Below are 20,763 nucleotides of genomic sequence, written 5' to 3'. Positions count from 1 at the left end.
GATTGTATTAAGGTAGTACAATAATAATGCTAAGTTTTTGCTAGCATTCTGGCTACACCCTGTACAATCGTAGATACGAGAAAGACGAACATCAATGAAAGAGAAGAATTCAATCTGAACTGTAATGCCTAAGAAAAAAAAGAATCATTACCATCAGCGGTAGCGATTCCACCGGATTTGCTCGTGATCAATTTTGCTGGCCATATGTTGTCAGGACTTGGTTTGGGCGGTACAGGCGATGTGTCGTGCGGCTTGTCGTGGTAGTTTGTGGTTGGTATGGGCACGGCGGGGGGCGGTGAGTTGTTGTATCCGCTGGCGTTGTAGTCGCCTTCACTTTTCACCCGTAAATCTGAAATTCAATTGTGTGAATTAATAACTAATTATTACCTTTTTTAAAAAACACGCCAAGTGCGAGTCAGACTCGCGCATCGAGGGTTCCGTACTCGGGTATTTTTTCCAACATTTTGCACGATAAATGGAAATATTTGCTACGTATAACCTCGTATTATTGCAGAGACTCTGGAAGACCTGTAACGAGTCACTGGGAGCTGCTGGATTCAGGCAGCGCAAGACAGTGGCGTGTGAATGTCCCTACAAGAAAGTGTGTTAAATTGTGGAATCAACTTCCATCGGCGGTGTTCCCACTAGATTACAACATGGAGTTATTCAAAGGGCGGACCAAAAATTCCTAAAAGGCTGGCAACGCATCGGCGGTACCGCTGGTGCTGTAAATGTTCATGGGCGGCGGTAATCACTTAACATCAGGTGACCCGCCCGCTCGTTTGCTCGCTAATTTATTATTTTAAAAAATATGCCCATCAATTGACGTCTACCGGTTGATGATGATGATGGTGATGAAGATGATAACCTCACCTTCAGCGCCCTGGTCGTTTGACAAGCGTTCCATCATTTCGTCATTAGCTGAGGCGGCCCGTTCGTATCCATTGTTCTTGACTGGGTTGGCGAGGGTGGACGTGCAGTCGGGAGTGTCTTCATATCTCGCGCCGGCGCCTGGCGAGGAGCGAGTGTCGGGCTCGTCGACCACGCTGCCGCAGTGTGACGAGGACGAACTTTGCCTGAAACATATAAGAATAAAACATAAGTCTGTATAAAACGTCAAGTTATAACTTACTTACTCTATCGATGGAGAGACGTTAATATAGGGCTCTCTCTCTCTGTTACGTATTCCCATACAAATGACAAAGACAAAAATATACTCAGTGGGCGTTAACCATTTTGAATGGTCAACCGAATGGTCAATCACAAACGAACCAATGTTTTCCGTACCACTCTATTAGGAAACTCTCTCTATAAACATTAACTTTTATTTAAATTACCCTCCATTTAGTGTAGTCTAAAAAATACCTAGAAAGCGAAAAAATGAGCGTGTAATTTTTCTTTCTGCTAAAAAATGAATCGAATTGAGAACCTCTATTTTCTTTCTATAAAAACAAATTTTTATACTCACAACCATATTTTGTAAAAACCTGAAAATGTTTCTACCTATGCCCGTTACAGACTTTGAAACCATCAACCGATATACCCCAAACTGGTTTCATTAGAAAGGCAATAATGCAAATATGTTTTTAGACTAACAAAAAAAACAAAACATGTTTGTATTTAGCGCAGTAGCACAAACCGGGTATCCGCTAATATTCTAGTATATTAAGTGAAACAATCATAAACCTGTGCAATAAAACAAAATCGTTGAAAAAAAAAATACATACTTTTAACCTACCTGTAATTTCTAGTATGTGGACTCTGAGACGGCGAAGGTTTGGGCTGGGGCGGTCTGCGATGTGTGGTCGAGTGTATGGGTAAGTGTGCCGGTGGGGCATAACGACCCATACCACCACTTCCAGGGTAGTTATACGGCATGGGGGCGAATGTGGTCGGGTGGGATTGAGGCTGGGCTGCGTCCTGGACGTCGCAGGTGCCTGACCCGGAAACCGGACTCGTTTTCACCCGCGCCTGGTGACGGTCTGAGGATTGCTGGGTTTGTTGCTTCACCCACGCGTCGTTGGACATTTCCATTGATAGGCCCTTAACCTGAAAATGAAGAATATATAGATTTAAAAACTAAGTGAATACTTACCCATCCAAACTAGCTTATCTATGGATAGACGATATCTCTTAGGACTGATTATCTCAGTTATAACACAGTACATAAATAAATAACAAAAGCGACAGTTAAATATTTATTACAATTGGAACAGCTATACTCTATCCACGAAAAGAAGTTAGTATAGCGCTCTCTCTGTTGCATAATCTCATACAAGTGATAGAGACAAAAATATCAGTGGCCGCTAACCATTTTGAGTCACTTCAGTCACGAACATGAACTCAAAGAGGGCCTGCATGTTGTCAGCTTGTCAGCGGTAGATGCTACAAAATTACCGAGTCTTTAATTTCTTCAGCCTAAAATTACCTGCAAATTCTACCCGATTTTGGGATGTGGTATTTATAGTGGGTTTGCATATATTATCATTGGTAAATGCTTAAGAAAAGCCATTCTAGACACTCACACAGAATTGCACCCGACTATTGCTGAGTCTTTGATTTCTTCAAAGTCTTTGAAAACAATAAAATTACCTGCAAAGTCTCCTCAATTCTGAGAAAGCTGGTAGATGCTCCAAAATTACCGAGTCTTTAACTTCTTTAAAGTCTTTGACAACAATAAAATTACCTGGAAATTATCCCCACTTTTGAGAAAGCTGGCGAATGCATCCTGACTGACATACACTTCTCTCTTGTACATTAACTCAAGCAGGGTCTACATGTTGTCAGCGGTAGATGCCTCAAAATTACCGAGTTTTTAATTTCTTACACCAATTACCTGCAAACTCTTCCCACTTTTAAAAAAGCTGACTGATTAACATGTACTTCCCCTTCTACATGAACCCGAAGAGGGCATGCATGTTGTCAGCGGTAGATGCTTAAAAACTACCGATAAAATTACCTGCAAATTCTCCCCACTTTTGAGAAAGCTGGAGAGTGCATCCTGACTGACATGCACCTCTCCTTTGTACATGAACTCGAGGAGGGCCTGCATGTTGTCAGCGGTGGTCGCCTCGAGGATGACGTAGCAGGCGCCCGCATGGCTGGGCGGGGCCGTGTCGAACAACTCCTGGAAGTGCTTGCTGCATGCCGCCAGGATCACCTTATGTGCTTTAAACTGGCGACCTGGAACAAAGACATTTTTCAAATTAGCTTTTTATTTAGCATTAGCGAGCTATGTTAGGAGTTTCTGTGAAGGATGAAAACCAAGGTCAATGATACAGCCCAAACCATCAGCAAGCTGAATTTGCAACGACCGTGCTTGTTATAGAAAGTGGTGACCGTTGGAGCCGAAGAGTTCTAATGTGCGTTTAAATCGTCAAGTGAATCTACCAACTGGTTCGGAAAGCCCGTCCTACTAAGAAGAACCAGCAAGAAAGTCGGCAATTGCTCTTTTCAAAAAATATGTCATCAGTCATGTACCGAAACAAGTTTGCAGACCCCCGCATTTCTGGAGTGTGTCATATCCATACTCTTTTATCATATACTTAGATTAATCTTCCACTTTATAATTAAAAGAGTATCTGTTGATAATGTTCCACGTGCCAAGTATAACCGTAAACAGGATTTGTAAGCCGAGAGGGCCACCTGCACCGGGGCAAAAGAGTAATTCACAGAAGTGAGTTCAATGAAATCGTCGGCAACATACAAAAATATATCGAATACGTGTCTTGGTATACTAAAATTTTGACTTATCACACTAATACCTACTATAAAGGCGAAAGTTCGTATGTGTGTGTGTGTGTGTGTGTACGTATGCGTGTTTAGTTTAGGTTTTTTAATTCATTTAAAACACATTTTAACCATTATTGTTATTGCGTTATGTATTGCATTTGTGTGATAATAGCACCTAAATTTGGTTCGTTACGTCAGCTTAAAAACAAAACAAAATACGCCAACCTTGGAGTTATACGTGAAAAAAGCTGCACGTAAACAAAATATAATGTTAAAAGTAGCATACATGGATACATCGATCTCTATGTAATCAGTACTACTTTTGAGTTGTAAAAAGCTTATGAAACTGTTGCATTTTGTACCTTTTACTGGCACCGAACTAAACATATAGACTGAGTTCGGATCTATGTACTCCAAATTACAGCACAATTAAAGAGGTAGCCTGCATCCCACAGATAAAAATAGGCTACTTCTTATTACTGAAAAATCGAAGAGTTTCCAAGGGGTTATATCCACACGTTATTATAGTAGTTTTGTAAAATGTAAAATTATTTTGATATAACTATGTATTTGAGGGGCATAATATAGCCCTACATAATATAATAGAGCGCCTACATTTTATAGTATGACGTCACACCGCGGAACAAAAACTCGTAACCTTGGAAGTTCCGTCACACGTCGATTAGGCTGAGCACAAACGCTCAATGCAAATTAGGTGCATGCGCGTGTAACGTGCAATAATATTCTGATAAATCCTATGACTTTTTTTTCAAATATAATAGGTAATAGGTATAGTCTAAGCTACAGGGCACAGTAAAACGTGAATATGGATAATATATTATATTAGCTGTTGCCCGCGACTCTTAGCTGACATCTCTTAACTATCAACTACCTACTTGCTAAATTATAGCTTTATACGTACAATAGTATTTGAGATCTCGTGTTTAATCAGTAAGTACGTCAGTGACCTTTCGCTTTTATATATTATACTTATAGATAGAAGATAATACGTGTTGTACATGTTCAATGAAGGCGTCGAAAGAGCAATCGTGCGATAAGTGCAGAACAAAGGAGCTACCCGAACTGGCCCACGTAGTTAGGGACCTATGTTGATGGACGTTGACGGTAGTTACCTGCTATGAGAGCAATCATCAAAGGCATCGGACTACATTGAGAACATTATGAATTTCTCCATAACATTCTCCTCAAGGAACTGCATTTCTGACAGTTTTCTCAGGCATGCATGTCCTAAAGCAATTTAATATTTTTTAATGGCTTAAAACGCTAGTTGCTTATAAAAAGCGTTTTTTTTAATAACAGCTTCTAAAGCTTAGTCTGTAATCCGCCTAACAAGATAGTGCGTTCCGCTCCTACGAACTCTGCCCACGAATTATAAAACACTTCCTTGTTCACTATTAGTTATAATTTTAGTTATACGTAAATACATTCTTGCACTTTATACTCACAGCCTAATAATATAATTTAATTTATGAAATGACTTTTTGATTTATTTATTTTTCTTACCTAATTAATTTGTTTTAGTTAAATAACTATTGGGTGTAGAAGATCTAGCAAAATATTTAGATCCATACGAATGAAATGAATTTGAATGAAGTGAAAGTGACTTTATCTGTTTGGTATCTCTTTACGCCTAAACCGCTACACCGATTACGACCAATTTCAGTAACGAGATAGCCTGTATCCTGGGATTAGACAAAATTATGCTGCTTTTTATCACGAAAAATCCCAAAATTGGTTAAAAAATAGTTGTGGTTGACTGCGTAAAAAATAGCGTTTTAAAATGCAGTAGGTAATAATTTAGTATTGACCGTCATCTCATGGTCTTTGTTTAGGCCTGAATCTGTTTAAAAACATATATTATTTGACTGACATTTAGTTTTAAGAAATATTGAAAAAATTAATTACCTAATACTTATTAAATTAAAACTCGATTTGAAATAATTAAATCTATAATAGTACTAACTTATTAAAACAATGTACATAAGCTTAATTTGCTTTAATCCGCTTTAGCACAAAAGTGGGTATGTATGGTGCAATATGCACTGCTCGCCCTGTTCGGTGGCCTGCTTTTCCTGCATGATTAACAATGATGTGTTTGTTTTAGCGGAAATTCAAAACTTCTGGTTCCTTGTATCTATATCATAAACTTCTGAAAAGTAACGTCTTCTACACAATGATTTATTAAACAACATGAAAAACAATCCATACTAATTTATAAATGCGAAAGTGTGTCTGTCTGTCTGCAACGTTTTCACGGCCCAACCGCTGAACCGATTTTAATGAAAGGTCAGACTTGGGATACATCGCGGGGAAGGACATAGGCTACTTTTTATCCCGGAAAATCAAAGCGTTCCTATGGGATTTGAAAAAAAACGAAATCTACGCGGGCGAAGCCGCGGGCATCCTCTAGTATTTTATAAAAATGTACGCATAGTCAATATTAGGTAGATACTCTATGATAATATAATCATTCACTAAATGTCAGTCACCTTGGCATTGGCATTACCTTGTAACTTCCTTTATAAAATTACGATGCCGTATAAATAACAATAATATTTGAATATCGTCCCGACAACTTAAAGGCAACCGTCCATTAGCAATATATTGTCTTGTGGGAGTGTGCGGTGGACCTCCAATCCGCCCTGCTGGACGGGGTCATTCGTGGTCCAGTCTACCAGGACCTCGTTGCCTCGGCAGAAAGCCTCTGAAAGCTACGGGAGTTCGCGCACCAATGGCACCAGAGGTGGAATAGCTTGGCACCGTAATCGCAGACCAGTGCGTATTTGAGATAGAGAAAGGATCCGGACCGCGCCACACGCGGGGATCTGCATTTTTATACACGTATGCCCTAGAAACGGGGGAAAGAGGCATAGAGACTAAGATAAAAAACTTGTGGGGAGTCAAGAAAGCGTCTTCAGGAACCACGGCAAGAGCGAGTACCGGTGGGCTCTCCTGCGATTCGACCCGTATAACTGAGAGGTTGGTGGGGCCATGGGAGGTGGAGAGTTGGCAATAAAACTTGCAGAAGTCAGCTCCGACAAGTATCTTGCACTAGGCTGAGCTCACTTGGTAACGTGAACCAAAGATACCAATCTCTTCGACGGCTCTCGCGTGACTCTATCTTGATAAGGGATAAGAGTTTACAAGTCAGAGAAGAGGAGTTTATTAAATGTTTGGTCGCAGTGCTGTCCGAGATGAATTGCACTTTATTGCGTCATTACATCTCGCTACTTAAAACATCTTTTTGGAGTGATCCTTGTATAACTGAAAGGTATAAGTATTATGTGATTGTATTGTGTAAGTAGCACGTCAACTTCTGCAAGTTTCAATTACTAAAACTTACTGAAATTATCATTTTAATAATTTATGACAGCTGAATTCTGCAAGTTTTATTGCTAGTGGGCACTTAGCTTAAGACAAATGGTTGATCTCGAGGTTTAGGCATAGTTATCGTTAGTTTAACGTTATATTGTCCTTGACCATTATAAGATTGATCATTGAATTTTAAAATTTGATGTTGGTAATGACTGTTATTAATGTTGAGGTAGGTGCGGAAAAAAATAAACGAACATCTAGAACGAACGAACATCCACAATCAAAAAAAAATAGTGCGTGTACCTTTATGCGTTGTAGTAGTGTGAATAGGCACCTTCTAGGTAAACGCGTCCCATCTTAGACCACATCATCACTTTCCATCAGGTGTGAATGTGGTCAAGCGCTTACCACAAGTGGTGCAAGTGCTTAGTAAGTGAATAAAAAAAAAAAGAAAAAATAAACGCGCGCTGGATTCCACTTTCAAAATGAGCTGGAAAAAGTTTTTTAACATAAAATGAGCTTTTAATGTATGGCGCAACTACTTTACTCTATTGTACTTACTTACTCGATAAACGATGGCTTAAAATTAAAACAGGTTTGCTTGTTGGTGGACATGGACATTTTAAATACTGACGAAAGTATAACGAAGCGAACGTTATAACCGAAAAAAAAGATTCCGACGAATTGAGAACCTCCTCCTTTTTTCGAAATCGGTTAACAAAGATGGAAGTTTCTCTGAAATCGCGCGCCAAAATATTTTTTACTTCAAAAACGATAGTAAACTGTACAGTCACTCTGTGATTGTATCATTTCTTCAGGATTTTTAACTTGAAACCACGATTTTATCAAAAAACTGACGAAAAACTCGAATCAACAAGTGTAAATTAAAAGGAGATCATTCTAGCTCCATACATTTTTGGGCCTTTTCTGAAAGTGCCGGCCAACGAAAAAAAATGGTACGGATCGTTAGAACTAGCCATTTGGAGTAATAGTTAATATGGCAGAAAAGTTGTAGGATTGCTCTGAACCAAGTTATACAAGGTCAAAGATTCGTCATTTTCATACATTTTATTGATTTCTAAAAGTGCTGGGAAACATAAAATAATGTTAGATATTGCTAGAACTAATGATTTGAAGCAATTGTCATTATGACCCGAAGGCTGTGGGGCCATTATATGTCGTGTTATACAAGTTATACAAAATATTAATATACTTTGTATAATTAATTGTAACCGATTTTATGATTTTGTTACTGTTCTGATTGTTTTATACGAATTTGAATACACGTACAATTATTTTGTCTCCCACGAAGTGCTGGATCAGCTGCAATGTGGACAAAATTCGTTTATACATACCTGGATTGTATGCGGCCTTGTAATACTAGGTGATCTCATCCAGCCATCTCCCAAACTTCTGCCACTGGGATATCTCCGGCGAGCTCTGTGATGAATACACCATTTAGTTATAAGTACTGTTCACCATAGTAACTACGGGCTTGCTTCAGTCGATAGCTGCCCAAAGCAACCTGCGTCGATTCTTCTGTGAATCTAGGAAAGTCATTGAACGGAGGATGTTGGCTTCCATAGCCTGGAAATGAGCTCTCCTTCTATTATAATTACATATTGTTTTTGATAACAAGTTCTGCTGAACTGTTTTGCTCACTGGCCGTTCATGGATTACGTCAAGAAAATCACGTGCATGCACGTTGTTGTCTATCAGAACATGATAGCCGTTCAGCAATGCTGACAAAATCCTGAAATAATCGATCATGTTACTTAATGTCCGGTTACAAATCCTGAATAACCCTGAGTAAACCAAAATCTTTTCCAAAGCGGTCGTTAATCATTTACATTATCCAGCAGCAAATGGTAAAAAGTCTAGATTTATTGGCTTCGTCAGTAGTTAGCTGGGTTTTTACTGATGTTTTGTTACTGGCATTTGTGGCACATAACCGCACACCTCAAAAAAGAAAGATTACCTCAAGATTGTTTATGGTATTTCTAAAACCATGGACTAAGATAAGAATCCAGTAAAAATCTTCTATATCATTTAAGGTATCATTTAAAATCCAGGCATTGTAAGTTACTGCAGCGTGTAGATTATTGTTCCATCGCAACAAATATAAAGGCTTTTAGTGGTTTCGGAACTTGTGGTTAGGGTATGATTTTCACTGAAAAAAGTAATTAATGCTTTTCTGAAGATATATGTACACGCCTGTATCTGTCTGTACATGCCCTTTATAGATAGCCTTTCTTTCTTGAGGCATGCGGTTATGTGACACAAATGCTAGAAACAAAATATTTTAATGAAACCCAGCTAATTACTGACCAAACCAATAAATCTAAGCTTGTTACCATTTGCCGCTGGATGGTGGAAGTGATGAACAATTGCTTGAAAAGAGATTTTCGTTTGCTCAGGATTGATCAAAGTGACCGGGCATTAAGTAACGTGATCGATTATTTCATGATCGCGGTAACATCGCTAAACAGCTATCATGTTCTGATAGACAATAACGTGATTTCCTTGACAAAATCCATGAACTGGTCAATGCGCAAAACAGTTTAGCAGAACTTGTTATCACACACAATAATTATAATAGAAGAAGAGCTCATTTCCAGGCTATGGAAGCCGACATCCTCCGTTCAATGACTTTCCTAGATTCACAGAAGAATCGAAGCTTTGGGCAGCTATCGACTGAAGCAAGCCCGTAGTTACTATGGTGAACAGTACTTATAACCAAATAGTGTATTCATCACAGAGCTCGCCGGAGATATCCCAGTGGCAGAAGTTTGGGAGATGGCTGGATGAGATCACCTAGTATTACAACGCCGCATACAATCCAGGTATGTATAAACGAATTTTGTCCACATTGCAGCTGATCCAGCACTTCGTGGGAGTCAAAATAATTGTATGTGTATTCAAATTCGTATAAAACAATCAGAACAGTAACAAAATCATAAAATCGGTTACAATTAATTATACAAAGTATATTAATATTTTGTATAACTTGTATAACACGACATATAATGGCCCCACAGCCTTCGGGTCATAATGACAATTGCTTCAAATCATTAGTTCTAGCAATATTTAACATTATTTTATGTTTCCCAGCACTTTTAGAAATCAATAAAATGTATGAAAATGACGAATCTTCGACCTTGTATAACTTGGTTCAGAGCAATCCTACAACTTTTCTGCCATATTAACTATTACTCCAAATGGCTAGTTCTAACGATCCGTACCATTTTTTTTCGTTGGCCGGCACTTTCAGAAAAGGCCCAAAAATAATGATCTCCTTTATAACACCCCCGACGATCCAAAGTATTTGAGTTTTCCAAAACATCATTTTCACATAAATAATTATTAATTTAGGCAACGTCCATCTTGACAGCTTGACATTTGTCAATTGACATAATATTAAGAACCTAACGGTTATCTAACCTTCTTTTATACAAGAAAACTAGAAAAGAGCTGATAACTCTTAAACGGCTGAACCAATTTTTTTGGATTATAGCTAAGAACACTCTCGATCAAGCCACCTTTCAAACAAAAAAAACTAAATTAAAATCGGTTCATTCGTTTAGGCGCTACGATGCCACAGACAGATACACAGATACACAGATACACAGATACACAGATACACAGATACACAGATACACAGATACACAGACACACAGATACACAGATACACACGTCAAACTTATAACACCCCTCTTTTTGGGTCGGGGGTTAAAAAGGAAAAGAAGAGTGAAAAAACATTGTCAGTAGGTATAGATAAATACCTACTTCGCAGTCAGTAAATAGCATAATATTTTAGTTGAATGCTAATCACAAAAATTCAGATATTTTTTTGTTATTAAAATGCCTGCATTTATAATAACAAAAATTTAGGTCTCCATAAAATGTCAGTAAAGAACACAAGATTTTAGTCAAATGCAGAACACGCAGAATTTGTTAATGACGGAGTTAGGAACACAAGATTTTAGTCAAATGCAGAAGAACAATGTTGATCTGTATTATGAATAACGTGATCGTATGCGTAACTAATGTCCAGTATGTTACGATTTCCTATGTTTGTGTTACTGTTCCGAACAACGCTATTGAGCGGTTATGTACGGATTCACGTGCACCCATCACGTGTTCTAACTCCTAATCGGATAATACACGACGCACTCAGCGATTTAAGGCGTAGGTAAATGTGTGGTACAAATCATTGATATTGTTATCTGAGTACATTTAAAATGTCATTTACTAAGAAGATTTAGGCATGATTTCTGCTAGACCGTGCCGCATCCGAGACACACAGATCGGAAAATGTATGAGGTCACATCAGACCGTGCCATGTCTGAGTCTTTTTTTTTTAATTATATAGACTAGCGCTTGGCTGCAATCAGACCTGCTAGCAAGTGATGATGCAGCCAGACGGAGCGCGCTTGCCTAGAAGTTGCCTATTCACTCTTGACTTTAAGGTACCCATATTATAGATGAAAGGAAAAAATTGATGCCGGAAGGGCGTTCCATATGCTGGCGGTTCGGATTAGAAAAGAGGAAGCAACGTTTGTTGCGATCCGTTATCGGTGCGTCGGACGTGCCTCGAACGTGGCAACACTAAAGCTAAAACTCAAAACCACCCAAGAGAGCGCTGGCTAAACGTCGTTAGCGCAAGGTTTGGTTAATTTTGGTAAGGTTATATCGGACTCTTACCGACTAAAAACCTCACGATGTTCTTGAACCATAAAAATTTGGTAAATAATAACTTTTGTGTTATAGGTATAGGTTGTTACGGTTACACTCACGTACTTAGTCGGTGTAAGCCCGACTCGTTTCCGCTAAAGAGCCGTAACAATATACTTATAATGGAAATCACTCACGTTAATTTAATCGTTAACAGGGCTCTCTCCGTCACTTACTCCATACAATCGTGGTTCCAATTTCATTTGAATATTAAGCAACCAAAGTCCATGAAATTTTGCAGACATATTCTAGAAACTAATATCTGTGCCTGTGGTGTTTTATATTTTTCTAAAAATGTATAGTTTTAAAATTACAGGGGCTCAAAGATTTGTATGTGATTTTTTAAGACCGCGTAACTTTGAAACCGAATATTTTAACAGAAATCTAGAAAACCACAGGCATAGATATTAGTTTCTAGAATATGTCAGCATTTCATGGACTTTGGTTGCTTAATATTCAAAAGAAATTGGTACTACGTTTGTATGAAGCGAGTGACGGAGAGTAAACTCTGGTGTTACGTATTTAATATTGAAAATCCTTCATTCAGGGCACGGTATGTCAATCGTCAGATCATTATAGTTGAGTGGCCGTTGACTGAAATAATCATGTGATTTTAGTTTGAGAAAATGGCAATATTTCAAATCTCGTCCATCTACTTACCTACTGTCGTAGAAAATTTTCCTAGGATTATCGTACAGTGCATCTCACTGTATGTTGTAGCTATTGAATGATAACATCTGGTTTTTGTATTCAACTCACAATCTAGATCAACTCTCTCATAAAACATCCTAGCTTTGTTTGTTTCATAGTCTAAGAGTAAGGGTAACTTAAATGTTACAAATAAAACTTGTAACTAGCCTATCTACGAGTAATTATTGTACAAATCATGCCCGCGAGGAATGGTGCCAATAATATTGGCTGCATTTCCGCGCTGGATAGACAAGGCTTATCTTTAGAGCATCTTGTACAATACGAAATTACTTATTATAATGTAAATAAAGGGTTACCTCCCCGTTATAATTAGTAATAGTAGGTACCTATACGACAGGTCGACATGGCAATCAGGGTATGAGGCGGTGGAGACGCCCCGCATACCCACACGTCACCCGCGCTATCCCACACCGGATTAGTGCGGAGGCTTTGCCATCTCGACCTGCCGCGAACTATACCTAAGTACAACGATTCATACGATGATAATTTTATGACCAAAATACTTTATTTGAACTATTCCGGTGCAATTAAATTTAAAACTGACTCTCAAATATCATAGGATTTTTGAGGTCATTAAATTCTGTCTGATACCAGTTACCACCCTGACCTCATTTAAAATAATTTATTTTATTAGATAATACATTAAAAATATTATGAGATTGGTACATAATGTCTTTGGGTACATATTGCTTAGCTTATGTCATTTTAGACATAATATTATATTATATTACAATTTTAGTAAAAAAATTAATAGGGATTTAGTGCAATTGAAAATATAATGAAGAGTCAAAATAAAATATTTAATTTTTTTTTTTAAATAAAACATTTTAATTAAAAAAACTTTTAAAAAACTATTTCATGTTTTATGTTAAAATTTTGTATTCTTTATAATGTATAAAAAAAATATAATATGGTTAATTGGGTATACCAGTGATATCAATGAAAACTTAGAAAAAGTTATGCTGACGTATTATGCTAGCACTTTTATTTCAGAAACAAAGGTCGTTTTTTTAATAGTAACTCAATTGACCTAGGCCTAAAACATTTAGATTTACGATCTATAGTATCAAGATCGTAATAACGAAATTGCTTCAAGGACTTCGTTAAAATGTAGTTCTTATATAAAAGGTCGCTGTTTGATTCCGAAGGCTTCATTATGAACTTACTGTACTGAATAAAATAAAAAAGTTCATTTTTGATTCATTTTTTATGGGAAAAAAATCTCACTTTTCCAATCACTTGTTTCCTGAACAAAAATGTGGGGCTTTTTCTTTGTGAATAGATAGATCCTTGAGTTCCATTAGACTTTTTTGACCTGCCTATCCCCTTTTGTTAAGATATTCTGCCAGAATTCAAGCAGTCTTCAAATAGTAACCGTTGTGATTATTCTTTGAATTTATTTAAAAACGTCCTACATAACGATAAAATGAACAGTGAACACATAACATTGGCCTACGCTCGCAACTCCCATTCTCTCAATTCTTACTCCTATAGTGAACAAAATATTATCCTGATTTGTTATAATTCAAGATGGCTATCCTAGAGCAGAGCATAGAGCAAAGAATGCATCATCTATATTGCAAGAGCGCACGGTGCGCGCGCGCAAGCTATAACGAGGAAATGGACGCACGACTTTGGTCGACGCTTGCAACACCGACATTATCCCAAATCGGAAGCCTAGAGTAATTGAAGTATCCTGGTTTGTTACGATACAAGACACTCACTCTACATTAGAACATACTAGCAAAGAATGCATCATCTATGTTGCAAGAGCGCACGGTGCGCGCGCGCAGGCGGTAACGAGGAAATGGACGCACGACATTGGTCGACGCTTGCAACACCGACATTGGCCCCATTCGGAGACCTACTAACGCTTATCTAGCGCCGAGTTTTGGGATATTTATACAACGATACACAGCTTATAGTTAAAAGAATGAAATCTTGAAGGCTATCGATTTTATATTTAGTTTGGCGTTGGTTTTGAATTTTTATATTGCTAGATGATGATGCTCGCGACTTCATCCGCGTGGTTTAAGGTTATTAAAATGAGAACTCTTTGATTTTCCGGGATAAAAAGCATTTTAATATTTTGTTTTTACAGTACTTAAACTATTTTAACCCCTGACCCAAAAAGAAGGGTGTTATAAGTTTAACGTGTGTATCTGTGTATCTGTATCTGTATAACTAACTAAACCAAGTGGGGTATCATATGAAAGGGCTTTACTTGTACATTCTAAAACAGTTTTTTATTTATTTTTATGCATAATAGTTTCTGATTTATCGTCCAAAATGTCGGAAAGAATACCCGAGTACGGAACCCTCAGTGCGCGAGTCTGACTCGCACTTGCCCAATGTTTGAATTCAGTTAAAAAGAAAAACAAGGCCACGATTACACCTGTAAGTTTTACTCACGGAAGTTACTTAGTAAATTAGTAAATAAATTGAAGTACATAATATAATAGTCATAAGTTAATCTTGAAGCAACTTACACGAGTAAAACTTACAGGTTCATCCGCTGCCTAAATTGCATTAATAATTACTAATTGCTTCTGAAAATGTCATTTTAAATAGTACCTATGAATATTTTTTCAAACTTAAAATAAAGCCTGGAAAATAGGTGTAGATAACGAAACTTGAAACCCTGGTAGCTAGAAGCCGTCGCCTGAAAATTCGCTAGGCCGTGTTCGTGTGCGTGAACAGGATGCAAGTGAAAGCGAAAGAGGGGGGAGCTCGACTAACCCCATTTCCAGGCTCACCTACACAATTACGCTGCGTAGAAGTGCTACGCCGGCTAGGGTTGCCAATTGACAATTTTAGAAGGAGGTACGCTACAATTACCTACCTACTACTAAACTACTGTTTCAAAAAAGAAAATTGGTTTTATGAATACTTTATCTGACAAGGTTCAGTAACATTTTTACGGTTCTGACTGTAATTTCCGTTGGGCTAGAATCATGAAATTTGGCAGGTAGGAGGTTGTGCTATCACAAGTAAAGGAAAAAATCCGAAAACCGTAAATTTGTGATTACATCACAAAAAACTATTAAAATATGGGCTTTCTCTCTACATTATAAAACAGATACAAACTATAGATAAGGACAAAGAACAAAACATAAATTACATTATAAAAATACTATGAACTATCATAGTAACAGATAGCTAAAAAGAAAATATAATCGTGCTAGCCTGACATTGAATATATCCACAAAAACTAGCCTAGATAAGATAAAATTAGTATAAAAACGCATAGTTATGAGTTATTACAATCTAATAAAAATATCTTACAAATAATTAACTATTTGTTAACTAAAAAGCGAATGAAAATTGCATGCTTATTGAATTTTTTTATCACGAAAACGTTATATTTCGACAACCCTGACTCTACGAGACGTCTGTGTGCGCCTCCCCATTTCAAGGTCGGTGCGGGCCGCTAGAGGGAGACAGCTATACCACCCCCGACGAAAGTGCAAGCGAAATGCGTGAAAATCAATCTTGCACGGAAGGGGGAGGGGGAGCGAAAAACTAGGTGAACCGTTTTAGATTTTCGCCCCGTGCGTACGTGAAACGTTAGCGAAAGTGAAGGAAATGTGCAGTCAGCTTTATATTATGTTTTGCTAGTCTTGGTACCCACAACTTTAAGCTTTTTCTTTTCTTAGTATATTATTTTCTATGCGTTTTATTTATTACTTAGATAATGGGTGATAGATACATGTGGGTTTAATTTATTTAGAAATCCCGTGGGAACTTTTTGATTTTTCTGTATAATGAATTGAATGCCTATGTGCAGTTTTGGTAGTTTAAGATGCCAGAATTTTCTTAGTAGGTATATTATTTTCTATACGTTGTATTAATTACTTAATAAACGATGAACGATAGATACGTGTGGATTTAATTTATTTAGAAATCCCGTGGGAACGTTTTTATCCTCCGAGTAAAAATTAGCGTATGTCTGTATCGGGGATGATAATTTTTTGCTGAAGGCTACTTCTTATGCCTGAAAGTAAGAGAGTTACAGTACGAGTTACGATCCAAGATCCCTAGTGAGACAAAATGTATGTTAAAGTTCTTGTTAGTAAAAATTTATTTATTTATTATTATTATTTTGTTCCCATGGATTTTTTAGAAACCCTAATTAAATCGAACGATGTTGCGGGTATTATTACTTTTAATTAAACAAGAAATTCCCTCATGAAAACCCTTATTTGGATATTGAAATGAACTAAGCCAGCAACTAACAACGCGTAACTATGAGTAAAACTTAAAATTACACCCCCGGAAACTCACCCGGTTTTCACATGCGAGCAACTTCAAAGAACACATGAATTCAACCCTTTAACACACCCCAATCAATAGTAACATCCCTGCACCCCACTGGGGGTAGATTAGGCCCAAATGCACAACTACATGGGCGCAACCCCCCCAGGGCGGTTTTGTTTTACGTATAATGCACTTAAATATAGAGGAGGCGTAGGGTGTTGCGGCGTTACCAGTTTCCACCCCGCTTCAACCTCCCCTGGCCACAACACCTTGATTTCTGATGGAAACTAAACCACTTCGATATGTGCGTGAAAATCGTTTTCAACTGTGAGGTATATATTTGAATTATCGTGAGGAAACCCTCATTTTTTTAAATAAAAATAGCGAGCCAACAAGCAGGCGCGTCACCTGTTGTTAAATGATTACCAGCACTCATGAACATTTGCAGTAGGTACCAGAGGAACCGCCAATGCGTTGCCTGCCTTTCAGGAATTTGTTGGTCCGCCCCTTGAATGTTGTACTCTAATGGAAACATCGCAGAAGGAAGGCATACATGAGAGTTCGCCATAATATTCTCAAACGTGTGTCCAATCTGCCAATCCGCGCTTGACCAGCGTTGTAGCTATGGCTAATCATTTTGAGAGTATACCAAGTGTTCAGTAGTGAGCCGACTAGGGGTTGATCATGATGTTGATGATTAAATGACTTATTGTAATAAAACATCCAAACATCGTGATTTGACAATCTCTTAATCAAAACGAATAGAACTTTTAAAAGATCTCAAAATCCATTGTACCGAAACCGTTTACCGAACTTATTGAAAAACTAGCTACTTAATGCCCGCGATTTCGTCCGCGTGGACTACGGAAATTCCAAACCCCTATTTTACCATTTTAGGGGTTGAATTTTCAAAAAAATTTTCTCAGTCATTGATATCTACGTCATAATAGTAATCTGCACGCCTCAGCCCGATCCATTCAGTAGTTTGAGTTGTGTGTTGATATATCAGTCAGTCGGCTTTTTGCTTTTACATACTTAGATAAATTCATAGTTTTGTTTTATATAGGAAAAGATAGTAAAAATTGCATATAGGTAGATACAATTTATCTATAGTTACCTATGATAAGGATATCTATGATATGTGGACACCTGGCAGGGCGACTAGATATATCTATTTCAGGAAATATTCAGCTTGATACTGCAAGTAGGTACCTATACAATAAACCTACTTTTATCATTATAGAAAATTGTGCGTATTGGTACTCATTTTATCATTTTTATCAACATTTTTTCCTGAAGATAAGTACTTATTATCCTAGTTATTCGTATTGAGGTAGGTACCTATTACAGATTAGGGATTAGATTAATTGTAACAGTAGTATTTTCTTACATATGAACAAAGAAAACAAATTTTTAGTAGGTACTTAATGTTTTTTGTTATTTAGGTACCTATACCTATTGTAAAATGTCACGATTTTCACGCTGTGCTCAGTAGTAGGCCGGCGATGGGTTGTTCATAATATTAATTTTAGGCTAATTTTAGACACATTGTAATAGCTTTTTTAGAAAGAATTTTTTTAGATGACTTTTACTAATAATTTTAAATCTATGTACTCGATGTAGGTATATGAAAGACAGTAATAAATAGTTACACAAGGCTATAATTTTTTTAACTGTAATTATACAATACAATGCACCAAAGCTTCAGAAACAGAAATGAAATGATGGAAAAAATATACATACGAGTTTCCATATTATTATATAAAATAAAAGTTATTGTATAAAATTTTCAAGTGAATTGCAAGAATGAAATCGACACCAGTGGGAGAAGCCGTAAAAATGCAATATCATCCCCTCCATCCCCTCTCTAAACCCAAACAAAAGTGTAACGAATAGCTTCTATCAACGAGCTAAACTAGGCGGTACGTTCACGTATTTTTTATTCGAAAATGTAAGTAAAATAAATATATTGTTTTGCTACGAGGTGGCTACGAGCATAAGTTTGACCAGTGTGTCTGTGTATCTGTCTGTGGCATCGTAGCTCCTAAACTAATGAACCGATTTTAATTTAGTATTTCTTTGTTTGATCGAGAGTGTTCTTAGCTATATCCAAGCAAATCGGTTCAGCCGATGCTGCATGCTTCATGCAGCATCAGATATAACAAGCCGTTTAATACTACCCTAATCTCATGTTTAACTACTTCATAATATATTTTTTTAGCTCAATTCTGCTTAAATATAAGAAAGTAGCATCTATAAACAATAATGTAATCCATAATAAGCACACTAGTTCCATAAATTCGGAAAATTACTAATAAAAAAGCAATCTCCGTAGGGTCGTCACAAATTGCAAATGCTGCAATGTCGATAACGGCGACGATGGTGAAAATCAAGGGTATAGAATAGAATGACGCGGCAGGGGTAGAAACACCATATAATACACTTATCTCGGACAGTTCTGTAAAGAATGTTCAGTGGAATTTCTCCCTCGAAGCACTACATCCATACTATATCCTATTAACTGAGTGCCACTGAATGCTAAACTTTCAGGTTTCTATTCTTGATAAAATATTAAAATCACTAGGTACACAATATATAAATGAGAAAGTTTACTTTTTGTTGATTTGTCCTTCAATCACGCCAACGCGAAGCAACGAATCGACGTGTTTTTTTGCATCGATATATCAATACTTATCTATAGATAAATCCTGGAGAATGACATAGTAAAAGTGAAATATTCTTTATTTTACACCTACATAGAAATGTAAGTATAACAACATACATCTTTGAACAATAGGCGAACTTATCGCTAAATAGCGATCTCTTCCAGACAACATTAGGGTAGAGGATATAATAAAAATTAAAGAAAGTGACAAAGGCCTTTTTACGTCGGAAAATAAAATAGTTTTGATCTATTTCTGCTTCCCATTTCAGTTATGTAAGTACAACACACGAAAATAAAAATAACAAGAGTCATGGTCAAGGCCGACCGAAACTCTAATGGATAGATGAGGAAAACTCTATGTTAATTAAATTCCTACGCGTAATGCGTAATTGTTATACGAATATATTAAGATAGATATAAAATTAGTGCAAATAAAATAAAGATCGATAAACTAACCCAATTTAAAAACCAGTCAAGTGGTAGTCGGATTCGCACAAGGGTTCCGTAGGTATATCGCCGTCCAAGTTTATGTACTTTTTAATTTTTTGATTTACATTTTTTGTATTCAGATACAATTTAGCCCTTGACTTCAATTTCATCTGGTGGTAAGAGATGATGGAGTCTAAGATGGAAGCGGGCTAACCTGGATGGGGTTATTGCCGTTTTCATTAAACCCATTACTCCTTTGGTTTCTACACGGCATAGTACCGTACGCTAAATCGCTTGACGGCACTTTGCTAGTTAGATGGTGGCCATTTTGAAATTTTTATTATTTGTTGTTATGAAATACATCTCTGTGACGGACTCCTATCACTATTCATGAGAGCACGCTGACAGACAGACGTACCTAATAGTGAGCCAGGCCACGGTCAAGTTTGGTTGGACAAAGGGAAGGTTGTCAAAGCTGTGTGTCAGGAAAGTCCAGGATTTCTCGCTGGCATGGCGACAATATTGACAGAGTGCGTTGTGTCAGCTGGTCGGCGGGTGGGGGGAGGGGGGCCGCCTCGCGACACACATAGCGGCCCGGTCGATAGACTGGCGCCGATGCGTTCCGCATACAGCCAGGAGGCTCAAACGCAGCGGGGGTGGAAGTTCGTGAATTACATGACGATTGCTGATTTTTTTTAACATTTTTTTTTATTTTGGGACATTGTGATTATAGTAACGGTACGCGCCTGGTTAACAAAATAGCTCTCTGCATCTAGTGACCATATTATGAAGCAAACGTCGAACGTGAACTTGAAGCACTTTTGAGTCTGTAGTCAGGAGACAAAGAGACCGAACGCACGCCTTGGTTGCATCTGGTTTTCAAAATGTATGGCTCTATG

General features: G+C 37.5%; 1 protein-coding gene across 3 annotated transcripts in view; it reads right to left on the bottom strand.

The window, feature by feature from the left end:
* Nucleotides 1-20,763, bottom strand: part of LOC123866107 (zinc finger protein chinmo) — a 74,379-nt gene that overhangs the window by 9,694 nt on the left and 43,922 nt on the right. For all 3 annotated transcript variants that reach the window (XM_045907481.1, XM_045907476.1, XM_045907468.1), the window contains exons 3-6: nucleotides 2,960-3,183; nucleotides 1,739-2,049; nucleotides 874-1,076; nucleotides 152-349 (exon numbers count right to left, since the gene is read on the bottom strand). In XM_045907481.1, coding sequence (XP_045763437.1) covers nucleotides 152-349; nucleotides 874-1,076; nucleotides 1,739-2,049; nucleotides 2,960-3,183 — 936 coding nt within the window. The remainder of the gene's footprint in view (nucleotides 1-151; nucleotides 350-873; nucleotides 1,077-1,738; nucleotides 2,050-2,959; nucleotides 3,184-20,763) is intronic.

The sequence above is a fragment of the Maniola jurtina genome, chromosome 1, assembly GCF_905333055.1.
Source record: "Maniola jurtina chromosome 1, ilManJurt1.1, whole genome shotgun sequence".
Lineage (NCBI taxonomy): Eukaryota > Metazoa > Arthropoda > Insecta > Lepidoptera > Nymphalidae > Maniola > Maniola jurtina.
This window is presented reverse-complemented; position numbering and strand designations above follow the sequence as displayed.